Source organism: Chiloscyllium punctatum, chromosome 30, assembly GCF_047496795.1.
Source record: "Chiloscyllium punctatum isolate Juve2018m chromosome 30, sChiPun1.3, whole genome shotgun sequence".
Lineage (NCBI taxonomy): Eukaryota > Metazoa > Chordata > Chondrichthyes > Orectolobiformes > Hemiscylliidae > Chiloscyllium > Chiloscyllium punctatum.
In genome coordinates, this window is record NC_092768.1 from 33,405,054 (window position 1) to 33,431,418 (window position 26,365).

General features: G+C 41.3%; 1 protein-coding gene across 2 annotated transcripts in view; it reads right to left on the bottom strand.

The window, feature by feature from the left end:
• Window positions 1-23,155, bottom strand: part of LOC140455402 (complement C4-A-like) — a 150,301-nt gene extending 127,146 nt beyond the window's left edge. Inside the window, exons 1-9 of one of the 2 annotated variants that reach the window (XM_072550220.1) lie at window positions 23,032-23,155; window positions 20,956-21,148; window positions 20,153-20,333; window positions 15,410-15,480; window positions 12,739-12,824; window positions 10,613-10,695; window positions 8,965-9,052; window positions 5,651-5,756; window positions 2,480-2,609 (exon numbers count right to left, since the gene is read on the bottom strand). In XM_072550220.1, the coding sequence (XP_072406321.1) occupies window positions 2,480-2,609; window positions 5,651-5,756; window positions 8,965-9,052; window positions 10,613-10,695; window positions 12,739-12,824; window positions 15,410-15,480; window positions 20,153-20,333; window positions 20,956-21,148; window positions 23,032-23,096 (1,003 nt within the window). In that variant the 5' untranslated portion in view covers window positions 23,097-23,155. The remainder of the gene's footprint in view (window positions 1-2,479; window positions 2,610-5,650; window positions 5,757-8,964; window positions 9,053-10,612; window positions 10,696-12,738; window positions 12,825-15,409; window positions 15,481-20,152; window positions 20,334-20,955; window positions 21,149-23,031) is intronic. The other variant, XM_072550221.1, reaches the window with a different exon arrangement.
• Window positions 23,156-26,365: the final 3,210 nt, after the last annotated feature.

A 26,365-nucleotide genomic window follows, 5' to 3' on the forward strand; every position in this document is an offset into this window, starting at 1 on the left:
TTAACATACCTGCCTCAACCACTTCCTTTGGCAGCTCATTCCATATGTGTACCACCCTCTGTGTAAAAACTTGCTTCCCAGGTTCCCTTTTATTCTTTCCCCTCGAACCTTAAACTGATAACCTCTAGTCCTCGATCCCCCAATGACTGAGTGCATTCACCTAACCCATGCCTTTCATGATCTTAAACACTCCTATAAGATTCCCACCTCCCCCCCCCCACAGTCTCCTACGCTATAAAGAAAAAAGTCCTAGCTTGTCTAACCTCTCCCAATAACTCAGACACTCGACTTCTGACAATGTGCTTGCAAATTTCTTCTGCACTCTTTCCAGTTTAATAACATCCTTCGTATAACAAGGTAACTAAAATTGAACACAATGCTCCAAGTGCAGCCTCACCAACGTCCTGTACAACTGTAACATAACTTCTCAATTTCTATACTCAATGTCATGACTGATGAAGGCCAGTGTGCTAAAAGCTGCCTTCACTGCCCTGTCTACCTGTGACTCCACTTTCAGATAACCGTGCACCTGAAATCCAAGGTCCCACTGTTACACTACACTCCTTACACCCTACTACTCACCTCGAAACCCCAACCTTGATTTGACTTTCCAAAATGCAAGCCCTCTCATTTATCGATATTAAGCCCCATTTCCCATTTCTCGGACAACTTCAATATTATGTCATTTCAAGTGCCCATCCATGTGCTTTTTAAAGTTCCCTCTCCCAGAAACATATGAATCCCTATTGTCAACCTGATTATTGAATCTTCCTGAATGCTGCACTTCCAAAACTTAGCATTCAAATGAATTAGCCAAATATACAGGATGTTGGAATGACATAGTGTCAGCCCAACCCATCCATGCCGACCAGATATCCCAATCCCATCTAGTCCCACCTGCCAGCAGCCAGCCCATATCCCTCCAAATCCTTCCTATTCATATACCCATCCAATTACCTTTTAAATGTTGCAATTGTACCAGCCTCCACCACTTCCTGTGGCAGCTCATTCCATACACGTACCACCAAGTGCATTACCCCTGAGGTCTCTTATATATCTTTCCCCCTCAACCAAAACCTATGTCCTCTAGTTCTGGACTCCCCCAACCCCAGGGAAAAGACTTTGTCTATTTATCCTATCCATACATCTCATAATTTTGTAAACCTCTATAAGGTCACCCCTCAGCCTCTGACACTCCAGGGAAAGCAGCCCCAGCTTGTTCAGCCTCTCCCTGTCGCTCAAATTCTCCAACCCTGGCAACATCCTTATAAATCTTTTCTGAACCTTTTCAAGTTTCACAACATCTTTCCAATAGGAGGGAGACCAGAATTACACACAATATTCCAACAGTGGCCTAACTAATGTCCTTTACATCTGCAACATGACCTCCCAACTCCTGTACTCAGCACTCTGACCAATAAAGGAAAGCATACCAAATGCCTTCTTCACTGTCCTATCTACCCGTAACTCCACTTTCAACGAACTATGAATCTGCACTCCTAAGGTCTCTTTGTTCAGCAATATCTCTAGGACCTTACCATTAAGTGTATAAGTCCTGCTAAGATTTGCTTTCCCTCGCATTTAACTGAATTAGACTTCATCTGCCACTTCTCAGCCCATTGGCCCATCTGATCAAGGTCCTGTTGTAATCTGAGGTAAACTTCTTCGCTGTCCACTACACCTCCAATTTTGGTATCATCTGCAAACTTACTAACCATACCACTTGTGCTCACAGCCAAATCATTAATGTAAATGACAAAAAAGTAGAGGACCCAGCACCGATCCTTGTGGCACTCCACTGGTCACAGGCCTCCAGTCTGAAAAACAACCCTCTGTCTTCTATCTTTGAATCAGTTCTGTATCCAAATGGCTAGTTCTCCCTGTATTCCATGAGATCTAACCTTGCTCACCAGTGTCCCATGGGGAACCTTGTCAAACACCTCACTGAAGTCCATATAGATCACATCTACTGCTCTGCCCTTATCAATCCTCTTTGTTACCTCTTTAAAAAAACCCAACCAAGTTGGTGCGACATGATATCCCATGCACAAAATCATGTTGACGAGCCCTAATCAATCCTTCCCTATCCAAATACATGTACGTCCTGTCTCTCAGGATTCCCTCCAACAACTTGCCCACCACCGACATCAGGCTCACTGGTCTACAGTTCCCTCGCTTGTCCTTACCATCCTCCTTCGTCAATGGCACCACGTTAGCCAACCTCCAGTCTTCGGACACCTCACCTGTGATTATTGATGATACAAATATCTCAACAAAAGGCCCAGCAATCACTTTCCTAACTTCCTACAGAGTTCTAGGGTACATCTGATCTGGTCCTGGGGGTTTACCCACCTTTATGAGTGACAGAACATCGACAAGTAATCAGTGGATAAGTAAGATATAATATGGTGTACATTATCTTTGCCCATAACTGGAAAATGATGATGAAAACAGATAGAGCTATGATGAGCTAACTTACTGGCTGTTTCTAAAACTGTTACTGCCATATAGAGATGGTACCCCACAAAGTCATTCAGTTTTCCCAATGTTTTGAGTTTTGTTTCCAGATCTGCAGTTGTCAGTGAAGATGCGGCTGATCCACGCTTGATCTAGAAATGAGCAACAATATTGATGTTTTCAGTTTATGCTTCAGAGCATTCATTTTACCTCACCTTCCCCTTTTATGCCTTTGCCTAATTGATTTATGTTGCAATTTCTACAGTCTGTAACTGAGGATATGAAACCACGCTGGTTACTAATGCACATTATGTGGAGATGCTGGCATTGAACTGGGGTAAAAATCACACTACACCAGGTTATAGTCCAACAGGTTTACAGTATTTGGAAGCACTAGCTTTCCAAGCAGTGGTTCTTCATCAGGTAGCTGTGGAGCAGGACCATAAGACACAGAATTTATAGCAAAAAAGGTTAAAGTGGTTATGCAACTGAAATGATATATTGAACAAACCTAGATTGCTGGTAAACCTTTCATCTTTTAGAATGAGTTGCATGTTTCAGTTCATCAATATGTAAATCCCAGGACTTCTTTTAAGTCACATTCTCGAGATAACTTAAGGTTTTATAAAAAAAGGTGACATCTCAGCTCAGATGATGTCGCATTGTATGAGGTTTGAGTCTGTCTGTATCCCAATCTTAAACCAGACTCATTCTAATTACAGTTGCAATTGTAATTGCACATACGGTACGTTTTAGTTTGTTCAGAAAATACACAATCTGCAGGCAGTCAATCCATGCAACATTTTATAAATTCCTACTTTGGAAATAGAACCAGTCTGACTCAAGATTGGGATACAGACTCTAACTTCACACTTTTAACGCATTATCTGACCTAAGATGTCACCTTTTTGTTATAAAACCTTAAGTTATCTTGAGAATGTGACTTGAAAAGATGTTCTGGGATTTACATATTAGTGAACCAAAACCAGGAAACCATTCTAAAAGATAAAAGACTTAACAGCAATCTAGGTTTGTTCAATATATTCTTTCAGTTGCATGACACTGTGATCTTTTGCTATAAATTCTGTTTTATATGATCCTACTCCACAATTGCTTGATGAAGGAGCAGTGCTCCAAAAGCTAATGCTTCCAAATAAACCTGTTGAACTGTAACCTGGTGTTGTGTGATTACTCATACACAATAATGCAATAAACCGTGTGTGGAGTATGAAATAGCACCGAGTTTGCAAGGGAAAGGGAATACATTATTCAGTTTCATTGAAGTCAACTGAATGAAGCATCTGACAGTGTCTATAATGGGTGTTCAGTCATTCATCTTTTGTCACAACCTTGCACACATGTCCAAACTATTGTATTTATAGAGTCATAGAGATGTAGAGCATGGAAACAGAGCACATACCACCCATTTGTGAAAACCTTGCCCCTTAGGTCTCTTTTATATCTTTCCCCTCTCATTCTAAAACCTATGCCCTCTAGTTCTGGGATCCCCCGACCCAGGGTAAAGACTTTGCCTATTTACCCTATCCATGCCCCTCATAATTTTGTAAACCTCTAACCCAATAGAAGCATTCTGATTTGGTGTATTATTGTCATATGTACCAAAGTACATTGAAACATTTTGTTTTGTGTGCAGTGCAGGCTGACCATACCACACAAAGTACAGTCAGGCAATAGAACAGAGTGTGCAAAACAATATTACAGCTGCAGAGAAGGTGAACACACAGCAAGCTCAATATAAAATTTACATTTATTGGGTTCCATTCAGAAATCAAATAACAGCAGGGAAGAAGCTGTTCTTGAATCTGTTGCTGTGTGTGTTTCAGCTTTTGTATCTTCTGCCTGATGGAAGAGGTTGGAAGAGATTACAGCTGTGGGTGGGAGGGGTCTTTGATGATGCTGGATTCCTTCCTGAGGCAGGGGGCTGTATAGATGTAGTCAATGGATCTTGTGTTGTGTGGTTGACTTGTGTGATGGACTGAGCTGTGTTCACAACTCTTTGTAGTTTCTTACGGCCCTGACTTTCCAAGCCGTGATGCATCCAGAGAATATTTTCTATGGTGAATCTATAAAACTCTCAAATTACTTCTCAGGACCATCTTAAATTGAAGCATGTAACAGAGCCAAATAGGCCAAAGTTAGGTAAGATGAACAAAGGTGGAACAAAGGACTAGTTTTAAATGAATGTCTTATAAGAGTAAGGCAAGACATAGGGCAGAGAGTTGAGACACTGCGGAAGAGAAATCAGCTCAGAGATCCCAGTGGTGTGGAGTTGGAAGTGGTGATGGTGGCTTCAGGTGATGGAGGGGTTTGCAAACAAGGGTCTGGATTTTACCAGCACTCGCTGGAGCAAGAGCCAGCATAGGTGAGAACCCACAGGGATGAGATGAGCTGAGAGAAATTTAGACGTGGGCTTAGGATGTCTTCAAACTTATGCAAAGTGGGATGGTGCAGACTGCAATAAGACAAATGGATTTTCAGGTAACAAAGGCAGAAATGAAGGGGTTTGGTAGTTGAAAAGCTGACACAGGGTTGAAGTGACAACAAACCATTGTGTCATGAAATTGACTGTCGTTTCAATGGGAAAAATGAGCAGAGTCATAAAGATGTACAGCACAGAAACAGACCCTTTGGTCCAACTCGTCCATGCCTACCAGATATCCCAACCCAATCTAGTCCCACCTGCCAGCATCCAAACTGTATCACTCCAAACCCTTCCTATTCATATACCCATCCAGATCCCTTTTAAATGTTGCAATCGTACTAGCCTCCACCACTTCCTGTGGCAGCTCATTCCATACATGTAGCACCATCTGCGTGAAAACATTGCCCCTTAGGTCTCTTATATATCTTTCCCCTCTCACCCAAAACCTATGCCCTCTAGTTCTGGAATACCTCATCCCAGGGAAGAGACTTTGTCAATTTATCCTATCCATGCCCCTTGTGATTTTATAAACATATACAAGGTCACCCCTCAGCCTCTGACGCTCCAGGGAAAACAGCCCCAGCCTGTTCAGCCTCTCCCTATAGCACAAACCCTCCAACCCTGGCAATGTCCTTGTAAATATTTTCTGAACCCTTTCAAGTTTCACAACATCTTAATTTGGGATTTCTACTGTTTATGCAAAGCTTCTCATTGGTCAGTGACATTCTTTGAAGGTGGGAACATTCTCACCTGCAATTGCTGTTCTAGGCCCCGAATATAGGTGTGATTCTTCATGTTGTCAATAATTCCGAATCTCACATAAGCCATTCCTTCCACCGCCTTGCCATATGTATGTCTTTAATAAATAATCAACAGGGAGATGTACTGAGTGAAAATAAAAACTCTATTCCTATGGAGAAAAAGACGATCACAGGAGCAGAAGTAGGCCATTCAGCCCCTTGAGCCTGTTCCACGACCTGACTCCATATGGAGTCTTTGGCTCATATCCCTTCATACCTGTTCTTGTTATAAAAATTCTTCCACAAACAGCAGTGGCTCTTGGATCAGTTCTTAATTTCAAAAATGGTTATGGATAGAGTTCCAAACCTCTACCACCTTTGGTGTGTAGAAGTGCTTCTTCTGAATGGTCTGACCCGAGTTCTCAGAATATGTACCCTAGTTGTAGAATTCCCAACCAGTGGAAAGATTTTATCTTTGTCTACCTGTTTTTTCCGGTTAATATCTTGAAAACATCTTTCCGACCCACCTTTAACCTTCTAAATTCTAAAGAAAACAGGCTTAATTTGTATAATATCTTCTCACAACTTAACGCCAGAAGATCGAGTATCATTCTTGTAAATCCATGCTGTACTCCCTCCAAGACCAATATATGCTTCCTTCGGATCCTAACAACTCAGTTGTTTTAGATCAGACTGTTGGCTCCGCCTCCGTCTTGCCTAACTCCCGAGTAGTTGCATTGCAGTTTGTCTCCACAGAGTACAGAAGGAATAAGCAATATGAATCAGTTTCCAAATAACTCAACGTTTCATTGATCAGTTATACGAGGGAACAATGCAACATTAAAATATCATCATATAGAATTTAGAGTCCTCTCAAAATCCATCAGTTGGGAGTAGGACCACTGCACTTGTTAAATGCTTCAAACTGATCAATACTTTATATTTGGCCACCAAAACATGTGGACCCAAATCTCTTATCGAGTCTTAGAGCTGTACAGCACGGAAACAGACCCTTCAGTATAACTTGTTCATGCCTACCAGATATTCTAAATTAATCTCGTCCCATTTCCCAGCATTTGGCCCATAATCCTCTGAATGCTTCCAATTCATATACCCATCCAGATGCCTTTTAAATGATGGAAATGTGCCAGCCTCCACCACTTCCTCTGGTAGTTCATTCCATAGACGCATCACCCTCTGCATGAAAATGTTGCCCCGTAGGTCCCTTTTAAAATGTTGCCCCGTAGGTCCCCTCACACCCTAAACCTATGCCCTCTAGTTTTGGACACCCCCACCCCAGGGAAAAGACTTTGCCTATTGCCCCCATCCATGCCCCTCGTGATTTGATGAACCTCTATAAGGTCACCCCTCAGCCTCCGACACTCCAAGGAAAACAGCCCCAGCCTGTTCAGCCTCTCCCTGTAGCTCAAACCCTCCAACCCTGGCAACACCCTTGTAAATCTTTTCTGAAACCTTTCAAGTTTCACAACATCCTTTCTTTTGGAAGGAGACCAGAATTGCGTGCAGTATTCAAAAAGTGGCCTAACCAATGTCCTGTACAGCCACAACATGACCTCCCAACTCCTATATTCAGTGCTCTGACCAATTAAGAAAAGCATACCAAATGCCTTCTTCACTATCCTGTCTACCTGGGACTCCACTTTCAAGGACCTATGAATCTGCACTCCCCAGGACCTTACCATTAAGTGTATAAGTCCTGCCCTGATTTGCTTTTCCAAAATGCAGCACCTCGCATGTATCTAAATTAAACTCCATCTGTCACTCCTCAGCCCATTGGCCCATTGGATCCAGATCCCATTCTCATCTGAGGTAACCCTCTTCGCTGTCGACTACACTTCCAACTTTGGTGTCATCTGCAAAATTACTGCTGGTACCTTCCGTATTCGCATCCAAATCATTCATATAAATGATGAAAAGCAGTGGATCCAGCACCGATTCTTGTGGCACTTCACTGGTCACAGGCCTCCAGTCTGAAAAGGAACCATCCACCACCACCACCCTCTGTCTTCTACCTTTGAGCCAGTTCTGTACCTAAATGGTTAGTTCTCCAACATTCCATGAGATCTAAGCTTGCTAACCAGTCTCCCATGGGGAACCTTGTCGAATGCCTTACTTCTTCAAAAAGCTCAACTAAGTTGAAGTGAAAATACAGAAAAAAAAATGTTTGCAGCTTTTCATTAATCATTATTAAAATTAATTGAAGTGAAGTCATGTTGGCATATTCCTGGATTGTTACTCCACAGTTGTGATGTTTGAGGCTGGCTGATAGTCTATGACAAATATGAAACCAACAGAAGACATTTTTCATGTTTTCCACAGGACTAGACACAGGTATGTGATTAAACTCACTGCAGAATATTATTTGAACGACAGACATTTGTAACCATTTGAAAATTAACTATAACTATAATATTCAGTGTCTTGAGAGCACACTAAATTGGTTGTTGGATATTAATAGATCCAGCAAAAACATCTGGATAAATACTTAAAATGCCAGGGCACATTAGACCATGGCCCAAGTGCAGGTAAATGGGATGAGTATGGTTTGGTGTTTGTTGGTTGGAACAGATATGGTGGGCTGAATTGCCTATTTCTATGTTTTATGATATCATGGGCAACACAGTGGCTCAGTGGTTAGCACTACTGCCTCACAGCTCCAGGGATCTAGGCTCGGTTCCAGCCTCAGGTGACTGTCTGTGTGAGAGTTTGCATATTCTCCCCATGTCTGCGTGGGTTTCCTCCCACAGTCCAAAAATGTGCAGTTATCAGTGAATTGACCATGTTTAAGCTGCCCCATAGTGTTCAGGTGCATTAGTCAGGGGTAAACGTAGGGGTAAATGTCTGGGTGGGTTACTCTTCAGAGGTAAAAACAATGACTGCAGATGCTGGAAACCAGATTTTGGATTAGTGGTGCTGGAAGAGCACAGCAGTTCAGGCAGCATCCGAGGAGCTCTTCAGAGGGTTGGTTTGGACTTGTTGGTCTGAATGGCCTGTTTTCAGACTTTTAGGGATTTTATGACTCCAACTCTATGACTTCAAAACTTCATTGATTGGCTATGCAATTCAATAGGACATCGACAAATTAAACCCAGTTAGCTTTTTCTCTCAGATTTAAAATAGAACTGAATTTCATAAAGTGTGAGGAAAACGGTTCAGCACACATCAAATAATAACCATAAATAATCTTAAAGCTTAATGTTTTCAATAATCATGGAGATGAAAGCCCTACAGTACACGAACTATGCTGGAGGTGCTTGGTCATTTTAACAGGACTATTTAATTAGATCTTCATATTTGACTTACCGTGCCGAAATTTCAAATTTGAATTTATCGTTTGTTATCAGATAAAACGTATGTTCCAACTTCACCACGACCTCGAAACTGGGGAGAACTAAGAAACGTTTTATTCTCTTTACTGAAAAATAACTTAGGAAATCCATAGCAAACAAGCATAATGGAAAAACACAGAGCTTCAGAAATGTTCATCCCAAAACTCAGAGAACACTCCAATAGTTTACATGCTTCAGTTAATATATTGCTAACACAATTGTTAGGGGGTTATTGTAATATTTTGTGACCTTTCTAACTGGTCTATTGTATTATTAGTCATTCCAATTTGCTTCCTATTTGGTCAGTAGTCTCTGCCATGGTGGTAAATATAAAAGGTGAATTTATTGCTAGATCTACATACGTGGGCACAATATGCTAAATTACCCTCTTTATGGAATTCTATGTAATGCCTAACTTAGAACACCCAATTGTATTTCACATAAAGGTGTTTCCCTCAACAAAAGAAAAACATATTGAAATCAATGCTACTTGCTTTTGAGCATTACATTCACAATATAAATCATACCTTTCCAGGCCCTGATCAGTGAACATTGTTCTGTAAGTTAAGTCTTTATGAAACTTGACATATATATCGTGTTCGAAATAGATTGCTAAATTTACTTTTGATCATTCATTTTTCTTGTAGTGACATCCTGCTCAAATTTCAAAGACTATAATGTTGACGCTGCTAGAGAGAGCCATACAACATGGAAACAGACCCTTCGCAATCCCAAACTGAACTAGTCCCACCTGCCTACCCCTGGCCCTTATCCCTCCAAACCTTTCCTATTCATATACAATGTCTTTTAAACATTATAACTATGCCCATGTCCATCACTTCCTCAGAAAGTTCATTCCAAATGCAAACGACCCTCTGTGCAAAAAAAGTTGCCCCTCCTGTCTTTTTTAAAAATCTCTCTTCTCTCCACCTTAAAAATGTACCCCCTCGTCTTGAAATCATCTATCGTTAATTCTACATATGCCCCTCAGTTCATAAGCTTCTGTAAGGTCCCTTGTGAACCTCCTAAACTCCAGTGAAAACAGTCCCAGCCTATCCAACCTTTCCTTATAACTCAAAGCTTCCCTACCTGGTAATATCCTGAGAAGTGTCTTTTGAACCCTCTCCAGTGCAATAATATTCTTCCTATTGTTTTAGAATGTGAACTGCATGCATTGTTCTTCAACATACAATAAAAAAGGTACAGAGTTACCTGGCAAAGTGGAAAGCACTAAGCCTTATTTATTTTTAAAAATTTTCATTAATTTCATGTAATTTGCGTAGTTTCAAAGGTGTGATTACAGATACCAAGCCCATGTCTAAATATTGATCTTATATTTCTTGATAAGATGTGAAATGTTTCCATGCATTTATAACCAGCTGTTGTTAGTCTCAAATCATGTGTGCTTTATTCCGTAAGAACTCACTGTGGGAGTCAGTACCGTGCAAAAGGTATGTAGTATTTATGGATTTAGTATAAAATTGGCAAAAACAAATGCCTCAGTTAACAACCCGAGGTAATTTTATGCACATTTGAATCATTCTCTTCTCCCTGCCCACATTTACTGGAACATATGATAAATGATACATGTGTTTTAAGTGTAAATTGTTAATAAGGGTTACCGAATTCCTTGACCTCAAATTGTGCAGATACCATGGACATCGGTGAATCCACAAACTGCGCTTCAATGCGCCAGTTGCCAGGCCTGTTGATGAAAGAACAGTATTTAGCATTTGTTTTTGTTTTATCCTCAATGATAAAACCGTGAGAGAACTGTACAGTATGGAGGTTCCTCGTTATACACTATTTCTGATGCCTGATTCCATTGAAGTCTAATAGACAGTGCTGATAGAATCTCTACAGTACAGAAAGGAGCCATTTGGCCAATTGGGTTTGCACTGACCCTCTGAAGAGCATCTCACCCAAACCCAGACACATGTCCCCCTACTCTAACCCTGCATTTCACACAGCCAATCCACCTGTACACTATGGGGCAATTTAGCACAGACAATCACCTAACCTGCACACCTTTGGGCTGTGGGAGGAAACTAGAGCTCCCTGTGGAAGCCCAGAAGACACGGGAAGAATGGGCAAACTCTACACAGACAGCCACCCAATGGTGGAATTGAACCTGGGTCTCTAGTGCTGTGAGGCAGCAGTGCTAACCACTGAGCGACCATGCCACTTTATGGGTGGAGCCATTCTCTGCTAATACCCAAACCAATTTTCCATCTGTTACACTCTTGGCTGTCTTCCCCTGTAGGATGTCTCACTCTTTTTAGTGATTGGAGAGCAGTTTTTCATGAACTGAAAGGTAGCTTCATGGTGCATGAACCTGTCTCCAGCTGTAAAAAGTAACAAAAGCTGGGCACAAGTCAAGATTGTGATGGCTGACTGCTGAGGAATGTGCTGACAATCAAGCGAACTGCTTTGTCAATATAGTCGGTCAAACCTTGCTTTTGTTTTTAATTCATGGGATGTTGACATCACTGACTGACCTAACACTTTCTTATTTGCCCTTGGAACTGAATGGATTTCTAGGACTATGTCAAAGGGCAGTTAATAATAAACCACATTGATGTGAGTCACATGATTGCCAGATTTGGTGAGGATGACAGATTTCCTTCCCCAAAAGAACATTAGTGAACCAGATGGATTTTTGTCACAATTGTTAATGGTTTTATGGTTGCCTTTGGACTAGCTTTTTTTAAAACTTCCAAATTAGATTTGAATTTAGAATTCACTATCTCTCTTGGTGGGATTAACACTAATATGTCTCAATCATATCTCTGGGGTGGCTCGGTGGCTCAGTGGTTCCTCACAGCACCAGGGTTTCAGGTTCAATTCTCACCTCGGGTGACTGTATGGAGTTTGCACATTCTCCCCGTGTCTGCGTGGGTTTTCTCCGGGTGCTCCGATTTCCTCTGACAGTCCAAAGATGTTCAGGTCAGGCAAAATGGCTATGCTAAAGTGCCGATAGGGGCATTAGTCAGAGGGTACTGGGTCTGGGTGGGTTGCTCTTCAGAGGGTCGGTGTGTACTGGTTGGGCTGAAGGGCTTGTTTCCACACTGTAGGGAATCTAATCTAGTGAATTCCTTGTGTATTGTTGGAGCTGCAATCATCCAGGTAAGTGGGACCTGATGCATCACTCGCCTGGCTTATACCTTGTACGTGATGGACAGGTTATGGGGAAATATTGGATTTTAGTGGAGTGTTAGGTAATGGTCATTTCACTGAATGTTAAGGAATGATGTATAGATTGCCACTTGTTGGAGATTGTCATTGCCTGGCATTTGTGAGGTATGTGCATTGCTTAGCACATATCATCTGAAATGTAACCAGGTCTTGCCGCATGCAGACAAATGATCCTGCAGTATCAAGAAATAACGCTGAATATTGTGAAATAATCATGAAGACGCCAACTCTGAATTACGGTGTGAGAAAGATTATTGATGATGCTGTTGAAGATGATTGGATCTGGATTCCCTTTTCATCATTTAGATTTGGTTCTTAGCTTTCACAATTTAGTATTGAAAATGTATACGTAAGTAATATTAGAATCAGTTGTTAATGTTTTCATTGATTTGCAGCCGAGGATAGCAGCTTGTTCTTTTAGCTGTATCTAGCCTATTCGTCCAAAATGGGCATATCATTACCAAAAACTGGCATCTGCATGTTAATGAATTATAAAAAATAAGTAGAAAAGTTGAACAAACGCAGGCACTATTGAAATATTCTTGCAACTCACTTTGCGATATCTGGAATCTTTAGCTTCTGGGTCAATCCGTATTTCGACTTCAATAAATAGCTGGGAAACTGCATGCCTCTGGAGTTCTAACAGGGGAAGGTGATACATTTAATTTTAGATGTAATTACAGCTCTGGCTCTCAACACGGCTCAAACTCGACAATGTTATATGGAAGTCTCTCACAGAATTGTTACCGCACAGAATGAAGTCATTCAGCACATGGGGCCTGCACTGGTTCTGTTGCCCAAACCCCGACCTTTCCCCATATCCCTGCAGACTATTATTATCCAAATAACCATCCAATGCGCTCTTGAATCCCTCAGTCAAACCTTCTTTCTCCACAATTTCCCCGCAGTGTATTCCATGTCCGAATATCTCATTGCATGAAATATTTTTCTATTTCACGAGAACCTTTCTTTATTTGTACACTTTAAGGTGTGCTTTCTTGATTTTGTTTCTTTTATGAGCTGAAACAGTTTCACCCTAATTACTCCGTCCAACCACCTTATAATTTTGTTATTAGTTATTTGACCTCAGAGTCTGCTTCTCTGTGGTAGAATTTGCTGTCATTTCGAAGATTTCATTTTCTGACCTCAGGACATTCCTCACTGTTTACAGTTTGGTCCCCTGCTCCCCTTGCTGCCAAGATTCTGGTGCATGAATCAAGAGAAACACTTCAAAACTTTCCTGAGAAGATCAAAGAGGCATGTTGTCATTCAGATCTGATGAAGAAGACTTTTTTTCAAATCCTTACAGTGTGGAACCAGGCCATTCGGCCCATCAAGTCTACACCGACCTCTGAAGACAGGTTACTTTTTGAAAAATCATCTTCATGGGATCTGGACACCACTGGTAAAGCTAAATCCAGACCCATTCCCCTACATTTACCCCTGAGTAACACACCTAATCTACACACATTCCTGAGCACAATGGGCAATTTAGCATGGCCAATCCACCTACCCTGCACATCCTTAGATTGAGGGAGGAAACCCACACAGACAGTCACCTGAGGCTGGGATCAAGCCCAGGTCCTTGGTACTGTGAGATAGCAATGCTAACCACTGAGCCACCATGCTGCCCAACACAATACAATGTTGGCACACTAGCTGGATAGCTGGCTAGTGACACTTAACAGAATATGCTCAGTTCCACACTGGTTGAGGTTGCTTTGATGGTTTACCCTTCTCAACCTTTCCCCTCGCCTGAGTTGGTGACCCTTGGGTTAAACTTTTACCAGTGCCCCATATCAAGCATTCTATTCAGATGAATAACAGCCTGGTACAGCAACTACTCTGCCCAGAATTGTAAGAAATCACAGAAAGTTCTGTGCATAGCCCAGAGAATCACAGAAGCCAACCTCCCATCCATAGAGCCCACCTTTACTTCTCATTGCTGCAGAAAGGTTGTTAACATCATCAAAGGCTCCTCTCACCCAGGTGATATTCTCTTCCAACCTCTTTCCTCAGGCAGAGGTACAGAAGCTTGAAGCACACACACTGACAGGTTCAGTCGATTGTTAAATCAACCTCTCTAATTTCAAACTGAATGCTGATCTTGCTTTGCAGCCATAACCTTGTGTACCTCGCTTTGTCAAATCAGCCTCCGATCTGTACCTCCTTGGTTGCTATGACCTTCCTCTACTGCTCGCAAAACAAAACTTTTCACTGTACTTTGGTACATGTGACAACAATAAAGCAAATCAAACTACCACCTCTCTGTAACGGAAGAACAGTCCATTGGACCTTTGTGACTTGACCTTTTTCAGTACTAATCAAAGTCTCCTACCTGAAGACATGAACATTTTGATTCAAATATTCATTCATAGACATCATGTTCACAAAACCCTAGAATGCAAACTGAGGTTCATAATGGCAGTCATGAAACTTACCAGGGCTTTTGTGAAAGCTCATTCAAAATGGTGACCATGCAACCTTTTTTTATACAAAAACAAACTTTGGTTCACTAATGTCCTTTAGGGATGGAAATCTGCTCTCCTTGCCCAGTCATGTCGAGATGTGACTGCAGACTCAGAGGAGCGTGCCTGACTCTTGACTGCCCTCTGACATGACATGGCATCACATCAGTTCAAGAGTGATCAAGGATAGACAATAAATGTTAGCTTTACCATTGCTGTCTAGATCCCATGAAGATGAGTTTTCAAAATGTGACCTGTCACATTTGCAATTCTTTCTGTCTGTTAATGCATCTTAAACTGGAAATGTGTACATAACAAAATCGCATGATTGCACTTCAGAGGTATCATGTTAAATCATTATAGAATCCCTACAGTGTGGAAGCAGGCCATTCAGCTCACATCAACCCTCCAAAGTGTTTCCCACCACATATTTGTCATGGCCAACCTACACTTACTTGGATTATGGAGGTGAAGCCACACAGACACAGGAAAAACATGCAAACTTCACATAGACACTCTCCTGAGGTTGGAATTGAACCCAGGTCTCTTACGCACTGAGGGAGCAGTGCTAACCACTAAATTACTGTGACACCTTAAACTCTTAGCACCATGCAAACACTGGCCATCATTGATTACGAATGAATGAATGCAGCAAAGCAAATCACCGATCAAATTTATGTTATCTGTTCTATTGGAGTCATGAAATATATTTAAGAAGCACGAGGTTGCTGCCATATAATATCCAAATGTACTTACATATGTAGTTATTCTGATGGTCTCATCTACTGGCCGCATGTAATTATCAAGGGTAAAGATCCTGAACTGAACTGTAACATAAAATGAAACAAATGGACTCGAGTCAACACATTGGTTTGTAAGGTTAAGGGAAGTGTAAATGGAATTTTATGGAATGCGTGGAATCATAGAATCACAGATCTGTCACAGTTCAGGAGGAGGCTATTCTGTCCATCGTATCTGCACTGCTGGTTAAATGAACATCATTATCTAATGCCAATCTCCTGTGTCTTTCTCACATCCTTTTGCATTATTGTTACTGAAGTGATTATCCAATGCCTTCTGGAGTGTCACACACCCTCTTGAAAGTCTTAAGTTTTCAGTGGCGTATGAAAGAGCATTATGTATGTATTTGGACTCAGATTTGAACATAAAACCTATCTTGTTCATATGAGTCGGGAGAGGGTAGAATCCATCTACCTGCACCATGACTTACAGCACTCGTTTCCCTACTGTTAGCAACATTGCTGCTGCCTGAAATTCCCTGACCTTTAGGATCTCTGCCCTCCCGCAATTTTGACCTGTTTTCAATTCCGTGTTTCATTATTTCTCCATTGATGTTGTGCATCCATCTATTTAGGCACAAGGGTCTGGAATGAATATCTTCAGTACCTCTTCCTTTTTAGTTCTCTTTGCTCCTGTTATTGCTGTTTGAAAACTGCGACGTTACTCACGTTTATGGTCATTTGACCTGATATCCACTGTCTCAGTGTCAATGTCCTTTGCAGTGTCTGGGGACATTTAAATACACTTTACAGGTGTTATTGAAAAAACTGCAGTCGATATCCTCTTATGGAAAGGATAGAAACCCACTTGGTTTCTATCCTTTTGGGCTTTTGGAAATCATATAAAGCAACCGATGTAAGTCTTTTTACCTTTGTAGACTTCTTCCGAACTTTGTCTCAATGGGTTTCACTAGAGTAGTCATTGAGTCATACAGCATGGAAACAGATCCTTCAGTGCATTTTGTCCATGCTGACCTTAATCCTAAACTAATTTGGTCCCATTTGCCTGCGTTTGGCCTGTATCCCTCTAAACTTTTCCGGTCCATGTACACATGCGAATGTCTTTTAAATGTTGTAACTGTACCTGTATCGACCATTTCCTCTTGCATTTCATCCCACATACAAACCAGCCTCAGTGTGAGCAAATTGCCCCTCAGGTCCCTATTAAATCTTTCTCCTCTCACCTTAAAAATATGCGCCCTACTTTTCAACTCTCCTACACTAGGGAAAAGGGATTTGCTACTCACCTTACTTATGCTCAGCACAAACCTCTAAAAGGTCACCCCTCAACATCCTACACTCCAGGGAAAGAGATCCCAGCCTATCCAGCCTCTCCTTAGAACCCAAACCCTTGACGGTGCAATCTTGATTATCTGAACATCAATTATCTGAATTTTGGATTATCCAAACAAGTTCTCAATGTGCTGTTCGGTCAACTTTGTTAACCAATGAGGAAGGAGAGATCATGAGAGGATATGGTGGAGAGATCGTGAGAGGACATGGCGGAGATGACATAGTGGAGAGATCGCGAGAGGCCATCTGTGAGGAGTCGGGGTGACAAGGGCCTCATTGGCCTAAGAAACGACCGTTCGGCCCTTCCATGGCTGTGGTTGTTGGGGGAACCTCAGGAAGAGTTTGTCCCTCCTGCTCTTCATCACAACACAGCTTGCCCACAAACCACTGACCACCGATCGACAGCAGGCACCCCAACCGAGAGCCTGATCTTTAAACCGCCACTGACAGCCGACAAACACACAGAGGTCCTGGTGGAGATGGGCGAGTGACATGCTGAAAGGAGTAGGAACCTTGTAGCAGCAGGGGTGAGGGAATCCAAACGATCAGTTATCCGAACAAATTACTCCCTGCCTGTTGGATAATCAAGGCTCCTCTGAAGTTCGCAACACCATTCATGTAAATCTTTTCTGCACCCTCTCCAGTTTAATAACCACCCTCCTATAGCAGCTGGCTGGCAGAGGAAGCTGATTGGGTTGGGGAGTATGGTTGCTGGTCACTGAAAGGAACTGGAGCGGTGTTGGTAAAGGGCAACATAAGTTGACTAAGTTGAATGCAGAGATGTGTTAAGTGATCTATGGAAAGAAGAATAGTGCCAGGCTATCCAAAGGAAATGCTGGGAATGGAAAGAGCCTGTGGAAGCAGACAAACATCGGGGAGTACCTCTTGCTCAAATGCTGCTGAAGAAGCTATCATATGCATGCTTTGCTTCTTGCACTCAATAGAACAGAATCACAAGAATACAAATCCTCAATGGAAATAGCCATTTATAGTGCTTGTAAAACTGGTGCTGATTGGTCGGCAAGGGCATTCTGTCGGCAAGTGGAAATGTTGTCTGGAGTTGCACCCAGGAGCAGTCGAGTCTCCATGTCAAAAATATGGTTGCAGGTGTGGTTGCAGTTTCGAAAGCATGTAGCCTGACAGACACAGTGCAAACAACTGGTTGAACAAGCAATATTTAAAAACTGAATTGCAGAAAATGTGGATCTGATGGGGTTCACCAATGCAGCTTTTGCTGGTAACAAGAAGTTGGTTGATTTATGGACCAGTGGACAGTTATCTTTAACACTGACCACCTTGCCTGCCAAAATTGGTGATTGGTTCAAAGATTCTCCCACAAGAGAAAGCACTCTCCTCATCAACCCTGTCACAATTCCTCAGGATCTCATATTTTACATCTTATCAAGCTGAACCAATTTATTTGAGTTGTTTTGAAACAGTAATATGTGCTGTGGGTAAAGAGGAGTCTGTCAGGCTACCATACCTGGATTTCCAAATGGAACTTAACAGAGCACCACATAAATGATTAATGCGCAAAGTAGGAGCTCATGGTGTAGGATGCAACATCAGAAGATTGGCTGTGATGGAAGAGAACAGAGCAAAGTCCTAAATGCGTCCCTTTCTAATTGGCAGAATATGACGTGGATTCTGTTCCGACTCTTAGCTTCTTACAGTCATTGAGATGGATAAGGGGAGTGAAGTCATGATTATCTTTTTTATTTAAAACTATACAAAGATACACAGAGATGTGTATCAGGAAGAACACATAGGAAATGGCAGATGCACATAGATAGGTTGAGCAGCTGGGCAAAAATCTATAGATGGAGTATAACCTGGGAAATGATGTGACACAAAGCACTGTCGAAATAGTGAAGGCTTGTAGAGTTCAGAGGTGAGGAAGAATAATGTATTCTCATGTATGTGTCACAAATGTTAGTACTATATTAAATGAGTATAATATATAATTATCACATGGATTTTAAAGTATAGTGAATCAGTTTTCACATTCATTTCTATGAATGTATTCTTTTTAATAAAAGTGGTCAGAAAATTGTTTGGAGTGGTGAACTGAATACACCATGGACAAGATAGCATGTCGCTAATGTTAAATACATAGTCAGGTACCGGTAAAAATAATTGATGAAATGCTTACTATACTGAGAATTGGTTCATACAGAAAAACAAATGGTCAGAAATCATGACTAGGTTTAGTTCTGAAAATAAGAAGTTTTCACTTTGCAAAAGAACAGTTTTCCCTTATCAGGGCAGAATATAATGATCTTCAAAAGTAAGAAATCAGGTTCGAGAATCCCCAGGTTGTGGGTCGGTAGGAGTGTCGTATCAGTACTGAAAAGAAATTTGGACTCTCAAAACTGGAAAAAAGTTGTAGGTCCATCCAATGTGGAAAGGTTCTTTGAAGTAAGAAAATAATTAGTTCAGATGGAATGTACTTCACTGGTATTGAATATCTGCAAAGGGTGTTGTTGAGAAAGGATTGGATCCTTGTTTTTGCTACTTACATTAATTACATTCTTTTTATGTTTTAGTTAAAAGGGCATTTACAATCTTTTTGAATATTTTCAGCAACTAAGCTCCAGGATAACCAAAGTGCTAAATTAAAACTTATGGTACCTAAACTGGTATCATAGGAGAACACAGGTACATCAAATTATTCAGAATGTTAATTGAATGTCATCCTTTATTATAAGAGGAATTGACCACGCTCTAAACACTATGCACCATTTTGACCTCCCTATTAAAGGAAAGATGAAAACACATTGGGGGCAGTTCAGAAGAGGTTCATGATATTGCTACTTGCACTGAGTGCATTTTATGTGAGGGAAGGTTGGACTTTTTTCCATAGGAGTTTGGAAAAATGTAAACTTTTGGAGCAATCTTGACAATGTTGATTTGACAATGTTGATATTTTCTTTTGTAGGTGAATCAAGAATTAGTGGGCACTGTTTAAAGAGTAGGTGTCGTCATTTAAGTGAAGATGACAGGAGATTGTTTTTCCTTCTCTCTGAGGATGCTACACCTTTGAAAGCATCTACCTCAGGTGGTGGTCACAGTGGAGCATTTAAGTACTAAGGCAAAGGTAGGTACATTAATTATAGACAAGAGCATCACAGTATATTAGAGGAAGATGGAACTGTGAAATTTGACATGCAAACACATTAGCCAAGATGTCCGTATGTCCCCATCTGTGCCATCCTGCAGCTACATCTCTGAAAGGTTAAAGAAAAGTTTTCAATCCTGGATGAATGAAGGGAAGTGCTCAGATTTATTTCAGAATCTATTCTGTATGAATCCATTCAGTCAGCAGTGAAAACAGCTCTTGGATCTTATTTTGGATATAATTAAGTGAAGGTAAATATTGAAATGTATACATTGTTGTCACACTCACCATTTTCATTGGGTGTGTATATTGGTTTGTCCGTCTGAATGAATATGTAACCTTTTTTTGATGACAGCAGAATTGGAACCATTCTCCTTTCTGTAAACAGCTCTGGACATTCAGCAACAAGAGAAACGTATTTGGTTCGACGTGACCAAATGTTAGCCTTCTTGATGGGATGAGGAAGAGCCTGTGGGGTTTCATATCGTGGAGGTTAACAATGGTAAAACTAGTTAATTCATTCAAATATTTCACTGAGTCACACCGTGACCCATTTACAGTGTGATATGGTCACTGAAAATAATTTTCAGTGTCAGCGGACAGACAGTGTCAGCAGAGTTGCACACCTGGCCAATGGAAACCATAAAAAGGACAAATTCCATCTATTATCTATTTCCAATAGATTAAATTTACCGTATTCTAAAACATGAAATGGTCCAGGTTCTAAGGCGTGGCACGTCATGCTGTTTAAGTTACTTTGATAAAAATGCCATTCTTCACCTCTGAATGGGAAAGCTTTCTTTAAACTATTGTTCACTCAATAATTATAGAAGGGATTTGATGCATGATTTCCTGGTGGGTATCTTGGTGGATAGATGCCTGCCAAAGTTGTCAAACTTCCCATGGATATATTTTTTTTCATCCTTCAGTTGTTTTCACATTATTATATTGAATCATTCTCTAAGTAAAGGGTAATATTAGCATAGTAATGACTTTTTAAGGCAGTGTGTCCTTTGAAAACAGAAGACATGAGAGAATCCAGGTCGAACATATAGGTACAGATTCATTTTCACAAACTGATTGTAACTTACAGTCACAGTTTTAATTTCCTGATAGTTGTTCCCAGCATTTAGTTCAAAGTCAACTTCTTCTGAACAACGCGTGTATGTCAAAGTGTCCAATAAATAAACTTTGATTTTGACAGACTTTTCTATTCTGTCCAATTGAATGGTGATAGTCTCTGGCACCCCAACATGAATAATATTGGGGGCAGTGATTAAGTATCTAGGGAAATAGAAATGAGAAAACATGCTGTAGTCAATGTGCCAAATGGACACCTTCACTGAAGGATACACACATCGGCATAGAACAATGGTGGTGGATTTCCTCCAGCGTTGGCCACTTGATCCACCTTTTTAGTGTTTTCCTGAGCTTATGATAGCACATACAACTAGCATGGGAGGAGCATGGGAACTTAAATGTGTATTTACCAAGCCTTCCACTCTAAGTTCAACCTTTGCAAAACTTGGAGCTGAGACTAGTTAGTTGTCTTTTACCTTGTACAAATTGACACATAATAGCAGCATCAAGTGTAACTTAACAATTGGAATTAATGACTGGTTGAACTTCATTAAACGCGTCTTTGAGGCATCACTTTGTCTTCATCAGTTCAGATCAAAATTGGCTTGTCATCATCCTAGCTTGCAACTGACCCGGTTCAATAGAGCAATTGTGACAACTGCACTGTAGGAAGACTGGCAAATTTAAATAGTTGGCTGGCTTTGCGCCCTGGCCAGTTTTATCATGCGGTTGTCACAAAGATAATCATCTTCTCTGATGCACAACAGGAGGCAATTAAGCTTAATATCACTCTTGAATGCTATTGGATGTCAAGAACTGCCAAGTCCACCAATAAAATGAAAATAAGCCCTTGCATATTGCTGATGTTACAAAGACATCTGAAATTCATAACAAGCCAACTTTTAAAAAAAGGTTGCTCCTTCATTGCAGAAAGTTTAAGTGGGCAATTTGGGAGGTGGAGGGTAATGTGAATGGATTGATAACATGACTGATTGTAACCTAGAATCCCAGGTGAATGCTTTGCGGATCTGGAGTTGACTTCCGTCATGGCAGATAGTGACATTGGACTTTGTTCCAGTCAAAAATTGAATTCGATCAAAATCTGGAATTAAAAGCTAGCCTTATGGTGACCATGTTGTTTGTTGTTAAGAAAAAATATACACACCTACTTCATTGATATCTTATAAGGGGGGGGGGGGGGGGGGGGAATCTGCCATTTTCCCCTGGTTTGGCAAATACATGACTCCAAACCCACAGCAATGTGATTGACTTGAAATTGGGTTTTAGTCAATTCGGATTAGACAACAAATGCTGGCTTAGGCAATGGCACCCATATCCCATGAATTACACAGGTAAAGATTTCACCAAAGTGGAATGCAATAACTCTCACATGTTTTAGTGCTGTTAACTGAGGTGGGGTATGTCAGTAGAAAGTGAGGACTGCAGATGCTGGAGAGCAGAGTTTAGAGTGTGGCACTGGAAAAGTATAGCAGGTTAACATCCGAGGAGCAGGGGAATCGATGTTCCGGTCATAAGCCGTTCCTCAGGAATAAGCCCTTCATCAGGAATACCCAAATTGTCAATTGTTCTGCTTCTTGGATGTTGCCTGACCTGCCATGCTTTTCCAGCACCACACTCCCAACTCTGAGGGGGTATATCTGGTCACCCTGTTGGACTTAGCTGGTATTCCCTGAATGCTATCTAAAATCATTTGCATCCCAGTCCCTGGGCACACCGCACCTCCATGTAAAGTTTCGCTTGAAACCCTCTTGAATCTTAGACTTGAAAACCTCACTGTCTTGTACTTAGTTGATAAGACAGGGAGCAATGGGGTAACAAACGAGGAAGTGGACCTGACACCACAATTTAAAAGGCCATGATCTTCAAGAATGGTGCATCCAACAGAAAGGACCCAATAACCTGCTGTGGTGTTCCCATAGTCTTAAAACATAAATTAGACCATGCCCTTTTGAGGAGAATGCATAAGCACTTTTGTAACCTCCCGAGACAGGGGATCAAGCCATATTTATGTTACCCATTATGTTGATTACTTAGAAGGGGCTCTAAAGAATCCATAAAATACTTACAACGGTGAAAGGACTGTTGGAGTTAAAAGCACAGAACAGCACAGAAGGAAGAACAATAGATCCATTGTTGCAAAACAGTCAATGGCGGCAGGTTGGAGAAGTCTCAGGAAATGATCTTTCTGTGTCAAGCTGACTGCGTTGCAAACAATCTTTCACAACTTTTTATACGTACAGTTCTGCAGTAGTGTTGACTTATAGTTATTTATTTATCTCATTGTCTACTCCAGCCGCAGTGGGAGAGCAAAAACAATCTTGTTTATTTAGTCTTCTTTCAGTTCTTCTTTCACATTCACACTCTGCGATTTCCTTTGATCTTGCACCTCGGCCTGTAGAGGACAACTGAGAGATTTAACCTCAACACAATTTCAAGATTGTCAGCAAGAGAGCTCGGAGGGAGATGAGGAGCAACTTACTTGCTTGGAGAGTTGTCAGGGAAAGTGGTGGAGGATTCCATAGGAAGTCCCTAAAGACAACTGGATATTTGAAAATAATGACTTTAGTGGGCTACGGAGTTGGGACTGGAAAGTGGGACTGGCTGGGTAGCTCCTTCAGTACAGACACAGCAGGTCAAATGGCCTCCTTCTGTAATGTAAAATTATTTGATTCTAACATTTCACAACAGTTCACAATATTTGCAAGTTCAACTCCATAAATTTCATTTTTTGTGTTTAATAAAACTGCACCTTCTAAATAGCTCTTTAGAATAATAGAATTCCTAGTGGGCAAACAGGCCACTCAGCCCATCAAGCCCATACTGACCCTCTGAAGGGTATCCCTCCTAAACTCAGCCCCTGTAACCCTGCATTTGCAATGGCTAATCCACCTAGCCTGCACATTGTTTGGACTGTGAAAGGAAAACACAACACCCGGAGGAAACCCACATAGACAATATGCAAACTCCACACAAGGGTGGAATCAAACCCAGGTCCTTGACGCTGCTTGGTAGCAGTGCTAGCCACTGTGCCACCCCGTTATTGCTTAATAAACAGCAGATCAACTTGATTGCTGGTTTGTTTTGACTTTGGGTGTCAAATGGCTTTTCACTACTATTAACAAAAAAAAGGTCTGCAGATGCTGGAATTCAGAAACAAAAAAAATGGAAACAGTTAGAAAGAAAAACTCAGCAGGTCTGGCAGATTCTGTGGAGAGAGAAAGTAGAGTTAACATTTCGGGTCCAGTGACCCTTCTGCAAAACTGATGGTAGTGAGGAAAAGACTGAGGAGGCGTCGGTGCAAATTATAGGTGGAGATAGAGATCAGAGAGAGAGCGAGAGAGAGAGAGAGAGAGAGAATAAGAGAACAGTAAAGCGTTACTGTGGAGTTTGCACATTCTCCTCATTTCAGTGTGGGTTTCCTCTTGGTGCTGCAGTTTCCTCCCACAATCCAATGATCTGCAGGTTAGATGAATTGACCATGCTAAATTGCCCATAGTGTTCAGGGATGCGCAGGTTAGGCGCATTGGTCAGGGATAAATACAGGATAGGGAATGGGTCTGGGTTACTCTTTGGAGGGTCAGTGTGGAGTTGTTGGGCCGAAGGGCCTGTTTCCACACTGCATGGATTCTATATTTCTGATTTGCAACACATGCAATTCTTTTGCTTTTTTTGTAAGGGAACAGCAGTTTGACAGACAAAGGCATGGGTAAAGGTCAGCCTGGGAGAATGAATAGCTGCTATTGGGGACTGTTCGTGACTGACAATGGATTATTTATGATAACACCCCATATGATCATCAGGCCTTGTGTGTGGGGATTGGAATAAGGACATGGGAGAGGGTGGTCAGACCCTAAAACTATTGAACTCGTTTTGAATCCTGAAGATTGCAGAGTCTCCAAATGGAAAATGAGATGCAGTTGTCCCAGTTTGCGCAGTGATCTGCTTTCTCTCCACAGATGGTGGTAGCTATACAGAAAAGAATACTCTGTCCCACAGTATCTGTGCTCGTCCTGTGAAAGAGAGAGAGAGAAAAACATCTGTTTAAATCCCTTCCTCTTCTACTGACTCAGAAAATGTTTCAGGTATGCAAGGGCATCTGATTTTTTTGTTAAAAGTTACTGAGTGTACCTGAGCATGCTCTCAGGCTGCACATTCCAAATCCTATAACACAAACCACATTCAAAAGAAATCCATGTCACATTTGATCCTTTTTTGCAATCCATCTCAACTACTGCTTATGGGAACAGAGCCTGTACACCCCCTCTCTAATGGTTTCAAACATTTTAACACCTCTCAGCAATTCTTTTTTTCAAGATGAATTACAACCCCATGGAACAAACTCTCTCATCATTGAAGTATTTTGGTAAATGCACTTTCTCTGCAGCCTTCACATCCTCCCTCACTCTCGTGGCCAGAATTAGATATTCTGTGAAGTTCATGCTAGCATTTTGCAATTGAATTCAGCAAAGCCTTTTTTTTATTTTTGGACTTTATTTATCCATTTATAAATCACAAGTTCCTGTGTGTATTTCAAACAGATTCTCAACCTGCCATGCCACCTTCGAACGTCGTGCACAAAGATCCCTCTTCTTGATCCACTTTAGAACTCACCTCATAATTTTCTGCTCGGTTTCTTAGAAGAATGAAATCCTTACAGTGTGGGAACAGGCCACTCAGCCGATCAAATTTGCAGTCACCCTCCGAAAAGCATCCCACCCAGACCCACTCCCCTCACCATATCCCTACATTTCCCGTGGCCAATCCACCTAACCTGCACATTGCTGGACCTTGGGAGGAAACTGGAACACCCAGAGGAAACCCACGCAGACATGGGGAGAACATGGGCAGTCATCCGAGGCTGGAATGGAATCCGGGTCCCTGGCACTGTGAGGCAGCAGTGCTAACCGCTGAACTACTGTGCTCTGGCCATGCTGTACTTCCTTCAAATATGGAACATATTACACCTTTCTTCAATTCCTCCAGTCTGCCCTTGGCCTTTTAAAATTGTCCCTCTTACAGTTCACAATATTTGCAAGTTTGTGACACCTGCAATTCTAAAACAAAATATCTCCTGTTATCTAAATGTAGGTGAGAAATAAATAATAAGACAAGTATATGTCCTGGGACAGACCTCTGGGGAAATTCCATTCTAACCTCCTGCAACTCCCAAGAATGACTAATCCCCATTATGTTCTGTTTCTCCTAAAACTCAATGAATTCACAGTGTCAATTTTATTTTCACAGTCTTTGAATTTCCTGCCAAGCCTATAAGCAGATGCACAATTGTTGTATTTTCTTCATTACCTGACCATTTTTTTTTGATCAGGCTGTATTAATTTGTCTAAATTAATAACAGCTGAACAATTTTCAAAGTTTATAAATGTGTAATTATCTTCAAAC